A 15,262-nucleotide genomic window follows, 5' to 3' on the forward strand; every position below is an offset into this window, starting at 1 on the left:
AGACAGCTAAAAACAGAACTGAATAGTATAATGTCAAAGAAGACAACTACTTGTGCTCAATTTCATTACTACACCCAATTACTAAAACTAATGGACAAAAGGCTGTGAGCTTTGTGAGCCCATGAATTCATCACCATACCTTTGGTGGTATATTTATTTTTACTTTATAATATCATGCCTCTCCTGAAAGCCCCCTCATGCAAATACAAAGCCCAGAGATTTATGGTTGTAGAAATAAGCATGTTACAACTATGCTTAGGAAACTAGGCATTTTGAGACACTTTTACCCGTTCAGGGTAAAGAAATGAATCAAGAGGACATACCAAGGGCAATGATGGTCCATTTTTAATACACATCTACAAAAGAAACAACACAGAGTGTGATAAGTGGACCTATGGAAATGAAGTAACACCTCATAATTTAACTCAAGATCTCACCAGTATACATAGAACCAGTACACTCATTTCTAGATTTCCAATATATGCTGTTCCCAAACTATTTTGTCATCAGTTATTTCTAGGTTAAGTCAATCAGAACAGTTTATAGAATTGTGCTGGCAGCAAGTTACATACCTAGAAGCCTAAGGTATCTCCTCTCATTTTTCTCAATATACGGATTAATAAAAGTACAGAAGAATACATGTGGCTACAGTCTGTTGAAATAAAAAGTAAATGGAGACAATTCTTGAAAATTTCCCTAGCAGACAAAATTAGTTTAGTCATATAAACAAAGCTTAATTTAGCTTATTTTGTAAGACTGACTTGACCTGGGTTATTTCTTGCTTATGTCTCTGCAAATCATCAGTAAAATTTAAGCCGTTTTCCAAGGTCGACATAAAGTAACTATTGACCAAATCTGTTTCATTTAAGGAAATTCTAATATACTAATCACTGTGAAGAATAAACAAGCCTTGTTTTCCACTATATAAGCTGTTTAATAACAATATACCCCAAACCTCATTTTATGTTTTGGTTTGAGTGGTTGTGGTTTGTAAACCCTTTTTGTTGTATGCAAAATGAAATTTTACTAATTACTACTCTGATGATTTATTTGTTTTACACTAGCTATTGCTGAAATTTTGACATACCTGTTTGAATCAAAGGCAAGAGAAATATGAGTGGAACATACACCCAAGGAGAAGGACATGAATATTTTATTTATTGACATAAAATGTGATTTTACAAAATTGGAGCAATTAGAGTAAGAAAATAAAGTAGAATTGAGATATAACCCAAAATATAAAGTGATTATCTATGCCTATAAACTTATATGAATCATAAATAAACAAATAAGGGAGAAGAGACAAATCTCCTATGCAGAAGAATTCTAAATAATTTATATAGATACTCTGCCTTTAAGGGGGGGCATAATTCCTCATTTCTTTAGTGTCGGCTATATATAGTGACTTCCTTTCAGAGAGGAAAGGAAGGAGGGGTTAGAAAGAGTAAATTTACTTTAGAGAAAACTGACAAACACTACCTCAGATAAATGAACAAGATTAATATTGCAGTGATAAGTCATGTTCATGGATGTGCCCTTGATACAATACAATGATAATGGTACTTTACCTTTATGGTCTCCCTACCCAAAACACAGGACCTACATCTAACCATGAGAAAAATATCAGACGAATCTCAACTGAGGGAAATTCTACAAAATACCTGATCATTAATCCTAAAATCCTAGAAGCTATCATGGTTATTGAAAACAAGTAAAGCCTGAGAAACTGTCAGAGCTGAAAGACCATGAGAAGACATGCCAACTAAATGTAATTTGTTATCCCAGATGGGATTCTAGAACAGAAAAAGAACATTAGAGAAAAACTATGGAAATCTAAATAGAATATGGACTTCAAATTAAAATAATGTATTGATGGAGCATCTGAGTGGTACAGTTGGTTGGGCGTCTGACTTCAGCTCATGTCATGATCTCCTGGTTCACAAGTTCAAGCCCCATGTCACATCCTGTGCTGAAAGCTCGAAGCTTGGAGACTGCCTCGGATTCTGTGTCTCCCTCTCTCTCTGCCCCTCCCCAATTTGTGGTCTCTCTCTCTCAAAATAAACTTAATAAAACCCTTCAAACACCCTTAGAATAAAACCCAAACTCCTTTTCATGGCCTTCATCATCTGGCCTCTGTTTGCCTCTTCAATTTTAACTGGTATCATGCTCCACCTGCTATACTCTGATCACACTGGCTATATGTTTGTTCTTCTAATACTGTAAGCTTGCTCCTGTCTAAGAGCCTTTTGTACTTGCAGTACCTTCTGCCTGGGATGTTAGTCCCTCTGTTCCTTCTTGTTAGTTACTTTTTTATTATACTTTTTTATTGTATCAAATGATATTTCCTCAGAGAAAACTTCTTTATCTTTAGGGCTGTAAAGAAATGATTCAAGGGTCCAGGAAATAGTGGGTAGTGAGTGGAACAGCCAGTTGGAGACTGTGAGAGAATCTGAGAATTCATCCCCTGTTTAAAAAGAGTGGCTACTACTCTGGTTTAGCTAATTTTTGTCATGTGAAAATGCAATTGAATGTTTCCAGATGTCTGAGTTTTCAAGAGAAGCCAGAAATATGGACTTTCATGTGGAAATATTACAATTGTTAAAAATTAAAAACAAATGCAAAGTTTTAAATGATACATTAGAGATCAAACAAAATGTATCTCAGGTCCAATTCATTCCATAGGCCTTTAGTTTGTAACCAACCTCTGTTCTATCACATCATTCTGTTTACTACTGTGATAAATTATACAAATAATTTCCTGTCTACTTTTCACTGTATTTAGGTGCACATGAAAACTTTTAAAAAATCATGACCACCATGACATCCTTACTCTAACAAAATTAATAATAAGCCCTTATCCAGACCATATTAAGATTCCCCCAATTTCCACATAGGATCTTAATAAATGATTGTTGAATAAATAAATGATAAATAGATGAACAAAATATCTACAGTATAATTCCCTCATCCATGAAACACAATCTTCCTTATTAGAAACATTAGTATATCTTGTCAAAAGAGGCTTCACTTTCAACTTTTGAAAGGTGGGGAATTGGTTTAGCAAGTACTCTTCTAGTTGTACAGATGAAAACTAAGAGTAAAACTCCATAGTGGATATTTACCCAAGAAAGATGACGTAGCTCTGCACAAACACTTGTGCAAGAATACTAATGATAAGTAAGCACTGGGAACACCACATGTGCATCAACAGGTGAATGGATAAACAAACTATGATATATTCATACAATGAAATACTACTCAGCAACAAGAGAATAAAATAAAAAACAACGTGAACGAATGTCAAAATGTTATGCTAAATAAAAGAAGCAAGACACAACAGTGCATATTGTATGATTCCATTTATATAAAATTCTAGAGCAGATAAAACTAATCTATGGTGGAAATCTAGGAGAATAGTGGTTGTTTGGTGGCGGTTGGTGGGATTGACAGGGTAGGAGCATAAAAGAAGTTTTTGGGGTGTGGTAATGTGTATAGAAGTTTTGGTTACACAGATATGTACATTTGTCAAAATACTGAATGGCATGCTTAAGGTTTATACATGTCTTTGTATGCAAATTTCACCCAATAAAAGAATGATAAAATATATAGGTAGGTGTGTATTTATATCTGATACTTTGAAATGTATCAAAAAAAATAAGATGACTCAATGGATGATGGATAGAGGGATGGATTTGTGAAAAGATATGTGATAAAGCAACATAGCAAATGTTAGTGGTAGACTCCAGTGCTAGGTATACAGATGAGCCTGTGGATATATGTGACAGCCTTTTTGAGATTCTTGCTGATTTGCTTCTCTAGGTGACTTTCAATGAACTGACCTCCACTCCCAGTTCTTGTGTAAACTGGGAGCTTTTTAGCTATATCGATGAGCATCTGCTTCTGGACCTCAGGTCTTTCTTCATGTTCATAGCGTTCCTTGTCTGAATAGGACAACTGGAACTAGAAGCAGAAGTGAAAAGTGAGACTTTATTTTTCAAAATTTGAATAAAAGATTAAAACAACAATAACTACTTAGGTGAAGATATTTGTTACCTACCCTTGAAGTCCAGATACCAATTTGGCTTATAACTTCTTAGGATAATTATCTTAATTATTTTATCTGGGTTTTATCTCAATCTTCCTAAGTCTATGTGATAGGTAGTATTGTTTTATAAATAAAGAAAAGAAAATTTAGTGAGATTAAGTACTTTGTCCATGGTTATACTCAATTAACTAGTATATAGCAAAACTAAGCTCTAAACCCAGTTCACTTGACTCTTAAGATTTATGGCTTTTCCACTCCATTATACCATAATATGATGTTATATACAGATATGTAACATCTAGCTGTCAGGACCCTGTTGACGATTAACTATGATTTTTATTAATTTGTAGTTTTTCACACCTGTCAGAATGGCTACAGTTAACAACACAAGAAACAACAGGTATTGGCAAGGATGAGGAGAAAGGGGAACGGTCTTGCACTGTTGATGGAAATGCAAACTGGTGCAGCCACTCTGCAGAAAATATGGAGGTTCCTCAAAAAGTCAAAAATAAGGGCTCCTGGGTGGCTCAGTCGGTTGAGCGTCTGACTTAGGCTCATGTCATGATCTCACAGTTCGTGGGCTCGAGCCCTGCTTCGGGCTCTGTACTGACAGCTAGCTCAGAGCCTGGAGCCTGCTTCAGATTCTGTATCTCCCTCTCTCTCTGACCATCCCCTGCTCATGCTCTCTCTCTCTCTCTCTCTCTCGGAAATAAATAAAACATTAAAAAAAGTTAAAAATAGAATAGTTCAATTGCACTACTAGGTATTTATTCAAAGGATACAAAAATATTGATTTGAAGGGGTACATGTACCCCAATGTTTATAGCAGCATTATCAACAATAACCAAGCTATGGAGAAAGCCTGGATGTCCACTGACTGGTGAATGGATAAAGAAGGTGTAGGATATATATAATGCAATATTAATCATCCATCAAAAATAATTAAATATAGCCATTTGCAATGACATGGGTAGAGTTAGAGTGTATTCTACTAAGTGAAATAAATTAGTCAGAGAAAGGCAAATACCATATGGTTTCATTCATACATGAAATTTAAAAAATAAAAACGATTATCATATGGGTAGGAGAGAGAGAAACAAACCATGAGTTTTAGGGAAAGATAGAAAAAAACTGAGGGTTGATGGAGGGAGGTGGATGGGAGATGGGCTAGATGGGTGATGGGTATTAAGAAGGGCACTTGTCGGTGCGCCTGGGTGGCTCAGTGGTGTAAGCGTCTGACTTTGGCTCAGGTGATGATCTCACAGTTCGTGGGTTTAAGCCCCGCATCGGGTTTTGTGCTGACAGCTCAGAGCCTGGAGCCTGTTTCAGATTCTGTGTTTCCCTCTCTCTCTGCCCCCCCCCCCAACTCGTGCTCTGTCTCTCTCTGTCTCAAAAATAAATAAACTATAAAAAAATTTTAAAAAATAAATAAATAAAAAAGGAGGGCACTTGTGATGAGCACTGGATGTTGTATGTAAGTGATGAATCACTGAATTCTACTCCTAAAAACAATATTGCACTGTATGTCAATTAACTGGAATTTAAATAAAAATTTGGAAAAAAGTTGTAGGTATTTTTCATTGGTGACAGTCTTAGAGAAGCTGGACAAAGCTTGTGACATTGTATATTATAATTTTGCAAATGAGTAGAAATTTGGGTATTCTATTTCAGAAATTTTTGGTCGGGTACGAAGCTTATTGCCAATGTTGGCATCATATTTTGCTAATCTTACAAAAGATATGTCAATGATTTTCCAAAGGAACACAAACTTGAAAGCTGTCTTCTGGCTGGGACAAAAGGAAGGCAAAGGTGAAAAAGAAAAGGATCTGTGATCAGAGTTTTAGGGTTTAAACCTCATCTCTTCCACTTAATAGGTAAAAAATCACTTTGGAAAATCAGACACCTCATCCCAAGTTTCTTCATCTGTTAAATAGAAGAAATAATATCTACTTCATAAGATTGGTCTAAAAGTACTGGATAGTAAGTAATTAAAAGTTACTTTAACAAGCCTAATTTATTTTTTTAAATTTAGTATTGAGAGAGAGAGAGAGAGAGTTCGGACGGGGCAGAGAGAGAATTCCAAGCAGCCTCTACACTGTCAGAGAAGAGTCTGATGTGGGGCTCAATCTCATGAACCATGAGATCAGGACCGGAGCCAAAATCAAGAGTCAGGCGCTTAAACCAAGTGAACTCCCCAGGTGCCCTGCAAGCACAATTTCTTAAATCATTTAAAAATATTTGATATTCACCCCCCTTCACATCCCCCCCAGCCCATCTGCATGGAGGAGGACACTTGTGGGGATGAGCACTGGGTGTTATATGGAAACAAACTTGACAATAAACTATTAAAAAGTATTTGATATTGTCATTTAATATATTTTATTTTTTTAAGTTCATTTATCTTAGAGAGAGAGAAAGAGGGCATGGGAGGGGCATAGAGAGAGGGAGACAGAGAGAATCACAAGCAGGCTCTGCTGTCAGCACAGAGCACACATGGGGATGAAACTCATGAACTGTGAGATCATGACATGAGATGAAATCAAGAGTCAGAGGCTCAACCCACTGAGCCAACCAGGTGCCCCCTATTTCTAATTTTTTGAGGAACCTCCATACTATTTTCCACAGTGGCTGCATCAGTATGCACTCCCACCAAAGGTGCACAGGGGTTCCCAATCCCCCAGATCTTCTCCAACAAGTTGTTTCTTGTATTTTTTATTTTAGCTATTCTGACAGGTGTGAGGTGATATCTCATTGTAGTTTTGATTTGTATTTCCCTGATGATGAGTGATGTCGAGCATCTTCTCATGTGTCTGTGCACCATTCATATGTCTTCTTTAGAGAAATATCTGTTCATGTCTTCTGCCCATTTTTAAATAATTTGTGGGTTTTTTGGTGTTGAGTTGTATTAGTTCTTTATATATCTTGAATACTAACCTTCTAACAGATATGCCATTTTTAAATGTCTTCCCCTATTTAGGAGGTTGTCTTCTAGTTTGTTGATTGTTTCCTTCACTGTGAAGAAGCTTTTTATTTTCGTGTAGTCCTTATAGTTTAGTTTTGCTTTTATTTTCCATGCTTCAAGGAGACATATCTAGAAGAAAGTTGCTGTAGCCAATGTCACCCATTATTGCCTGTGCTCTCTTCTAAGATTTTTATGGTTTCAGGTCCCGCATTTAAATTTCTTTAAAAATGTTTTTATTTATTTCTGAGAGAGAGACACACACACACAACATAAACAGGGGAGGTTCAGAGAGAGAGGGAGATACAGAATCTGAAGCAGGCTCCAGGCTCTTAGCTAGCTGTCAGCACAGAGCCCGATGTGGGGCTGGAACCCACGAATCGTGAGATCATGACCTGAGCTGAAGTCGGACTCTTAACCGACTGAGCCACCCAGGTGCCCCTCAGGTCCCACATTTAGATCTTTAATCCATTTTGAGATTGTTTTTGTGTATGGTGTAAGAAAGTGGTCCAGATTCATTCTTTTGCATGTAGCCGCTCAGTTTTTTCAACATGATTTGTTGAAGAGATTGTCTTTTCCTCATTGAATGTTTTTGCTTCTCTCATCGAAGATTAATTGACCATACAATCAGGTGTTTGTTTCTGGGCTTCTTATCCTGCTCTATTGATCTGTGTCTATTTTTGTGCAAGTACCATACTGTTTTGATTACTACAGCTTTGTAGGATAACTTGAAATCTGTAATTGTGATACCTCCAGGTTTTCTTTCCTTACTCAAGATTGTTTTGCCTATTCTGAGTCTTTTGTGGTTACACACATTTTAAGATTATTTATTATATTTATTATAGTTCTGTGAAAAATGCTGGTGGTATTTTAGTAGGGATTGCATTAAATCTGTAGATTCCTTTGAGTAGTATAAACATTTTAACAATATTCATTTTTCTAATCCATGAGCATGGAATACTCTTCCATTTGTTTGTGTTATCTGCAATTTCCTTCATCAGTGTTTTATAGTTTTCAGAGTACAGGTCTTTCAAATCCGTGGTGAAGTCTATTCCTAGCTATTATTTTTTTGTGCAACTCTAAATGGAATTGCATTATTAGTTTCTCTTTCTGCTGTTTCTTTATTGGTGCATAGAAACGCAATGGGTTTTTGCACATTGATTTTGAACCCTGCAATCTTACTAAATTTATTAATCAGTTCTAGTACTTTTTTGATAGAGTCTTTAGGGTTTTCAATATAGAGTATCATGTCATCTGGAAATACTCAAAGTTTTACTTCTTCCTTACCAATGTGGATGCCCTTTATTTCTTTTTGTTCTCTGATTACAATGGCTAGGTCTTCAGTACTGTGTTGAATAAAAGTGATGAGAGTGGATATTCTTGTCTTGTTCCTGATCTCAGGGGGAAAGCTTTCAGTTTTTTCCCATTGGGTGTGATACTAGCTGTGGGTTTTTCATAGATGGCCTCTATTATGTTGAGGTATGTCCCCTGTAAACCTACTTTGTTGAGGGTTTTAGTGATGAAGGGATGTTGTACTTTGTCAAAGGTATTTTCTACATTGAAATGATCATGTGCTGTTTTCTTTTCTCTTATTGAAGTGATGCATCATACTGATTGGTTTGCAGATATTGAAACACCCTTGTATCCTGGGAATAAATTCCATTTGATCATGAATGATTTCATTAAAATATTTTTATGACTGAATAACTTTCTGTTGTTTATCTGTAACATAATTTCTTTTTTTTTTTCTTCCTTCAATAGTTTGTCAAGTTGGTTTCCATATAACACCCAGTGCTCATCCCCACAAGTGCCCTCCTCCATGCCCATCACCCCCTTCCCCTCTCCCCCACCCCCCTCAGCCCTCAGTTTGTTCTCAGCATTCAAGAGTCTCTCATGGTTTGCCACCCTCCCTCTCCCCAACTATTTTTCTCCTTCTTCTCCCACTTCGTCCTCCATTAACTTCATCCTAATCCGCCTCTATGTGCAAACATATGGAATTTGTCCTTCTCTGCCTGACTTATTTAGCTCAGCATAACACCCTCCAGATCCATCCATGTTGTTACAAATGGCCAGATTGCATTCTTTCTCATTGCCATGTAGTATTCCATTGTATAAATATACCACATCTTCTTGATCCATTCATCAGTTGATCGACACTTAGGTTCCTTCCATGTTTTGGCACTTTAAGAACTCTCCTCCAAAGAAATTCCAGGACGAAATGATAGCTAAAGAACTGCTCAAAAACAGATATAAGAACATAACTGAACAAGAATTTAGAAAAATAGTCATAAAATTAATCGCTGGGCTTGAAAAAGGCCTGGAAGACATCAGAGAAATTATTGCTACAAAGACTATGGAGTTTGAAAATAGTTGTGATGAATTAAAAAATGCTATAAATGAGGTGCATAATAAAATGGAGGCGTCCAATGCACGGATTGAAGAGACAGAAAGGAGATTAAGTGCTTTAGAAGACACAATTATAGAAAAAGAGGAAGCTGAGAAAAAGAGAGATAAACTGATCCAGGAACACGAAAGGAGAGTTCAAGAGCTCAACGATACAATGAAACGGAACAATATCCGTATCATAGGAATCCCAGAAGAGGAAGAGAGAGGGAAAGGTGCTGAAGGAGTCTTTGACCAAATTATAGCAGAGAACTTCCCCAACCTGGAGAGGGAAGTAGACGTTGAAATTCAAGAGGCACAGAGAACTCCCCTCAGATGTAACTTGAATCGATCTTCTGCATGACATATTATAGTAATTTTATTAAAATATTGTATTTGCTTTGTAATCTTTTCTTGAGAATATTTGCATCTATTTTCATTGAAGATATTGGCCTGTAGTTCCCCCCCCCCCCGTCTCTCTTTTGTAGGGTCTTCATTTGATTTTTGTTATTAGGGTAATGCAGGCCTAATAAAATGAATTTGTAAGTTTTCCTTCCTCTTCTATGTTTTGGAATAGTTTGAGAAGAATAGGCATTAACTCTAAATGTTTGGTAAAATTTACCTGTGATGTTTTATGGTCCTAAACTTTTGTTTGTTGGAAGTTTTTCTGATTACTAATTTCACTTCATTGCTGGTAATGAGTCTGTTCAAATTTTCTATTTCTTCATGATTCAATTTTTGAAGGTTTATGTTTCTAGAAATTCATCCATTTTTCTAGGTTATCCAATTTGCTAGTAAATAATTTTTCATAATATTCTCTTATAATCCATTGTGTTCCTGTGGTGTTGATTGTTATTTCTGCTTTTTCATACATCATTTTGTTTGAGTTCTTTCTTTCTCTCTCTCTCCCTCTCTCTCTCTTTCTCTCTATCTCTCTTTTTGATGAGTCTGGCTAAAGGTTTATCAATTTTGTGGATCTTTTCAAAGAACCAGCTTCTACTTTCATTGATCTGTTCCATTTTTTAGTACCTATTTCATTTATTTCTTCTCTAATCTTTTATTATTTCCTTCCTTCTACTGGTCTTGAGGGTTTTTTTATTCCTCCTTTTCTAGCCCCTTTAGATGTAAAGTTAGGTTGTTTGAGATTCTTCTTGCTTCTTGTGGTAGGACTGTATTGCTATAAACTTCCCTCTTAGAATCACTTTTGCTGTATCCCAAGGTTTAGACCATTGTGTTTTCATTTTCTTTTTTTTAAATTTTTAAATGTTTTATTTATTTCTGAGAGAGAGAGAGAGAGAGAACAGGGGAGGGTCAGAAAGAGAGGGAGACACAGAATCTGAAACAGGCTCCAGGCTCTGAGCTCGCTGTCAGCACAGAACCCAATGCGGGGCTTGAACCCACGAACTGTGAGATCATGACATGAGCCGAAGTTGGACGCTTAACCAACTGAGCCACGCAGGCGCCCCTGTGTTTTCATTTTCACTTGTCTACATGTATTTTCTGGTTTTCTCTTTGATGTCTTAGTTGTTCCATTCATTGTTTAGTTGCATGCTATTTAACCTCCATGTATTTTTGGTCTTTCCAGATATTTTTTTCTTGTCTTTGATTTTTACTTTCATTAGCATTGTGGTCAGAAAAGTTGTCTGGTATGACTTAAGTCTTTCTGAATTTATTGAGATTTGTCTTGTGGCCTAATATGTGATCTATTCTGGAGCATGTTCCATGTGCACTTGAAAGTAATGTGTATTCTGCTGCTTTAGGGTGCATTGTTCTGAATATATCTGTTAAATCCATCTGGTACAGTGTGTCATTCAAAGCCACTGTTTCTCTGTTGACTTTCTGTTTGGATGATTTGTCCATCAATGTCAGTGGGTGTTAATGTCCCCTACTATTTTTGTTTTACAATCTATTACATACTTTATATTTATTAGCTACTTGTTACATGTTTTATTGTTTTTTGTAGTTTTTCTTCATTCCTTTCTTCTCTTGCTGTCCTTTCTCATGATTAGTGGCTTTTTGTTTTTAGTGATATAACTGAATTACTTTCTCTTTATTTTTTTGCATATGTATTACTGGTTTTTCATTTTTGGTTACAATTCAAATTGTATATAAGATATTCTGTATATGGCAGTTTATACTAATTAGATGGTTGCTTAAATTTGAACCCATTCTTAACTTCTTTCTTCCTCATTTTTTAGGCATATGGTGTCATACTTTACATCCTTTTATTTTGTGAGTCCCTTTATTGATTTTTACACATAAACTTATTTTTACTACATTTGTGCTTCCTACTTTACTTACTATTGCTTGTGGTCTTTCCTTTCCACTCAAACATTCACCTTTAACCATTCTTGTAGGGCTGGTTTAGTATTTATGAATTATATTAACTTTTGTTTGTCTGGGAAACTCTATTTCTCCTTCCATTTTGAATGACAGCCTTACTGCATAGAGTATTTTGGCTTCAGATTTTTCCCATTCAACACTTTGAATATATCATGCCCCTCCCTTCTGCACTGGTAGTTTCTGCTGAAAAGTCAGGTGATTGCCTTATGGGATTTTCCCTATATGTAACTAACTTCTCTTGCTGCTTCTAAAATTCTCTTTGTTGATATTTTTTGCTATCTTAGTTACTATGTGTCTTGGTGTGGACCTCCTTGAGTTGATTTTATTGTGGACTCCCTCTGCCTCCTGGATCTGGATTTGTGTTTATTTTGCCAGATTCAGGTAATTTTCAGCTATTATTTCTTCAAATAAATTTTATGCCCCTTTTCTCTTTTCTTCTGGGATCCGTATACATTGAATATTATGACACTTGATAGTGTCACTGAGTTCCCTAAGACTATTCTTGTTTTGTATATTTTTCTTCTCACCTACTCAGCTTGATTACTTTGCATTAATCTGTCCTCCTGGTCACTAATTTGTTCTTCTACTTTGTCTAGTTTAATATTCATTCCATCTAATGTATTTTATATAAAAATATTTTTAAATTTTCATTTATTTTTGAGAGAGAGAGACAGAGTGTGAGCAGGAGAGGGCAGAGAGAGAGAGGAAGACACAGAAACCGAAGCAGGCTCCAGGCTCCAAGCTGTCAGCACAGAGCCCAATGTGAGGCTCGAACCCATGAACCGCGAGATCATGACCTGATCTGAAGTAGGACAGTCAATTGAATGAGCCACCCAGGTGCCCCTAATGTATTTTTAATTTAATGCATGGTGCTCTTTATGTCCGTTTGGTTTTTTTTTTTACAAATAGTTTATTGTCAAGTTAGTTTCCATATAGCACCCAGTGCTCATCCCCACAAGTGCCCTCTTCCATGCCCATCACTGCCCCCACCCCCTAACACCCATCCTCAGTTTGTTCTCAGCATTCAAGAGTATCTCATGGTTTACCTCTCTCCCTCTCCCCCATTTTTCTCCCCCACGGTCCTCCCTTAAGTTCCCTCTAATCCTTGTATACGTGCAAACATATGGTATTTGTCCTCCTCTGCCAGACTTATTTTGCTCAGCATAACACCCTCAAGTTCCATCCATGTTGCTACACGTAGCCAGATTTCATTCTTCCTCATTGCCATGTAGTATTCCATCGTATAGAGAAACCACATCTTCTTTTTTTTATTTTTTACAAATAGTTTATTGTAAAGTTGGTTTCCATATAACACTCAGTGTTCATCCCCACAAGTGCCCTCCTCCATGCACATCTCCGACCTCCCCCCCCACCCATCAATCTTCATTTTGTTCTCAGTATTCGAGAGGCTTTCATGGTTTGCCTCTCTCCCTCTCCCCCACTATTTTCCCCCCTTCTTCTCCCCCTTGGTCCTACGTTAAGTTCCTCCTAATCCTCCCATCCGTGCAAACATATGATATTTGTCCTTCTCTGCCTGACTTATTTCGCTCAGCATAACACCCTCAAGGTCCATCCATGTTGCTACAAATGGCCAGATTTCATTTTTTCTCATTGCCATGTAGTATTCCATCGTATAGATAAACCACATCTTCTTATTTCTTATTTTTAAAAATTTTTTAATTAAAAAAATATTTTTCTTTATAACTTTTTTTTACAAATAGTTTATTGTCAAATTGGTTTCCATATAACACTCAATGTTCATCCCCACAAGTGCCCTCCTCCATGCCCATCAACCCCTCTCCCCCCACATCCATCAGTCCTCAGTTTTTGTCAGCATTCAAGAGTCTCTCATGGTTTGCCTCTCGATAAACCACATCTTCTTGATCCATTTGTCCATTGATGGACACTTAGGCTCTTCCCATGTTTTTGCTATTGTTGAGAGTGCTGCTATGAACATTGGGGTCCATATGCTCCTATGCATCAGCACTCCTATATCCCGTGGGTAAATTCTTAGCAGTGCTATTTCTGGGTCATAGGGGAGTTCTAGTGTTAATTTTTTGAGGAACCTCCACACTGTTTTCCAGAGGGGCTGCACCGGTTTACATTCCCACCAACAGTGTAGGAGGGTGTCCGTTTCGTCACATCCTCACCAGCATCAAGAGATCTCTGATTTGCTCATTTTAGCCACTCTGACAGGCAAGAGGTGGTATCTCAGTGTGGTTTTGATTTGTATTTCCCTGATGAGGAGGGATGCTGAGCATTGTTTCATGTGTCTGTTGGCCTTCTGGATGTCCTCTTTGGAGAAGTGTCTGTTCATATCTTCTGCCCATTTCTTCACTGGGTTGTTTGTTTTTCAGGAGTGAAGTTTGAAGAGTTCCTTATAGATTATGGATATTAACCCTTTATCTGATATGTCATTTGCAACAATCTTTTCCCATTCCGTTGGTTGCCTATTAGTTTTATGGATTATTTCCTTTGCCTTGCAGAAGATTTTAATCTGGATGAGGTATCAGATTCTTTAGCTTTTGGAGATGTGTCAAGTAAGAAATTGCTGTGGTGGAGGTCAAGGAGGTTGTTTCCTGCATTCTCCTCTAGGGTTTTGATGGTTTCCTGTCTCAAGTTCAGGTCCTTTATCCATTTTGAGTTTATTTTTGTGTACGGTGTGAGAAAATGATCTACTTTGATTCTTATACATGTTGCTGTCCAGTTCTCCCAGCACCATCTGTTATAGAGACTGTCTTTTTTCCATTGGATACTCTTTCCTGCTTTATCAAAGATTAGCTGGCTGTATACTTTTGCGTCCACTTCTGAGTTCTCAATTCTATTCCATTGTCTATGTGTCTGTTTTTGTGCCAATACCACACTGTCTTGATGATGACAGCTTTGTAGTAGAGGCTAAAGTCTGGGATGGTGATGCCTCTCTTTTTGGTTTTCTTCTTCAGTATTACTTTGGCTATTCGGGGACTTTTGTGGTTCCACACTAATTTTAGGATAATTTGTTCTAGTTTTGAGAAGTATGTTGGTACAATTCTGATTGGGATTGCATTGAATGTGTAGATTGCTTTGGGTAGTAATGATATTTTAACTATATTCTTCCAATCCATGTGCATGGAATGTTTTTCCATTTCTTTGTGTCTTCTTCAATTTCCTTCATAAGTTTTCTAAAGTTTTCACCATACAGATCTCTTATATACCTGGTTAGGTTTATTCCTAGGTATTTTATGGTTTTTTGTGCAATTGTGAATGGGATCAGTTTCTTGATTTCTCTTTCTGTTGCTTCATTGTTGGTGTATAAAAATGCAACCGATTTCTGTACGTTGATTTTGTACCCTGCAAATTTGCTGAATTCTTGGACCAGTTCTAGTAGGGTTCCGGTGGAGTCTGCCGGGTTTTATATGTAGGGTATCATGTCGTCTGCAAAAAGTGAAAGTTTCACTTCTTCTTTGCCGATTTTGATGCCTTTGATTTCCTTTTGTTGTCTGATGGCTAATGCTAGCACTTCCAGCACTATGTGAATCAACAGTGGTGAGAGT

General features: G+C 36.9%; 1 protein-coding gene across 1 annotated transcript in view; it reads right to left on the minus strand.

Annotated features, from left to right (window-relative positions):
* The window catches only part of LOC120226153 (palmitoyltransferase ZDHHC15-like), a 236,429-nt gene that overhangs the window by 97,972 nt on the left and 123,195 nt on the right, over nucleotides 1-15,262 (minus strand). Inside the window, 4 exon segments of the mRNA XM_039224347.1 lie at nucleotides 324-392; nucleotides 2,489-2,498; nucleotides 2,814-2,825; nucleotides 3,825-3,960. Of these exon segments, the coding sequence (XP_039080278.1) occupies nucleotides 324-392; nucleotides 2,489-2,498; nucleotides 2,814-2,825; nucleotides 3,825-3,960 (227 nt within the window).

Source organism: Hyaena hyaena, unplaced genomic scaffold, assembly GCF_003009895.1.
Source record: "Hyaena hyaena isolate Hyena2069 unplaced genomic scaffold, ASM300989v1 scaffold_1635, whole genome shotgun sequence".
NCBI classification, from domain to species: Eukaryota; Metazoa; Chordata; class Mammalia; order Carnivora; family Hyaenidae; genus Hyaena; species Hyaena hyaena.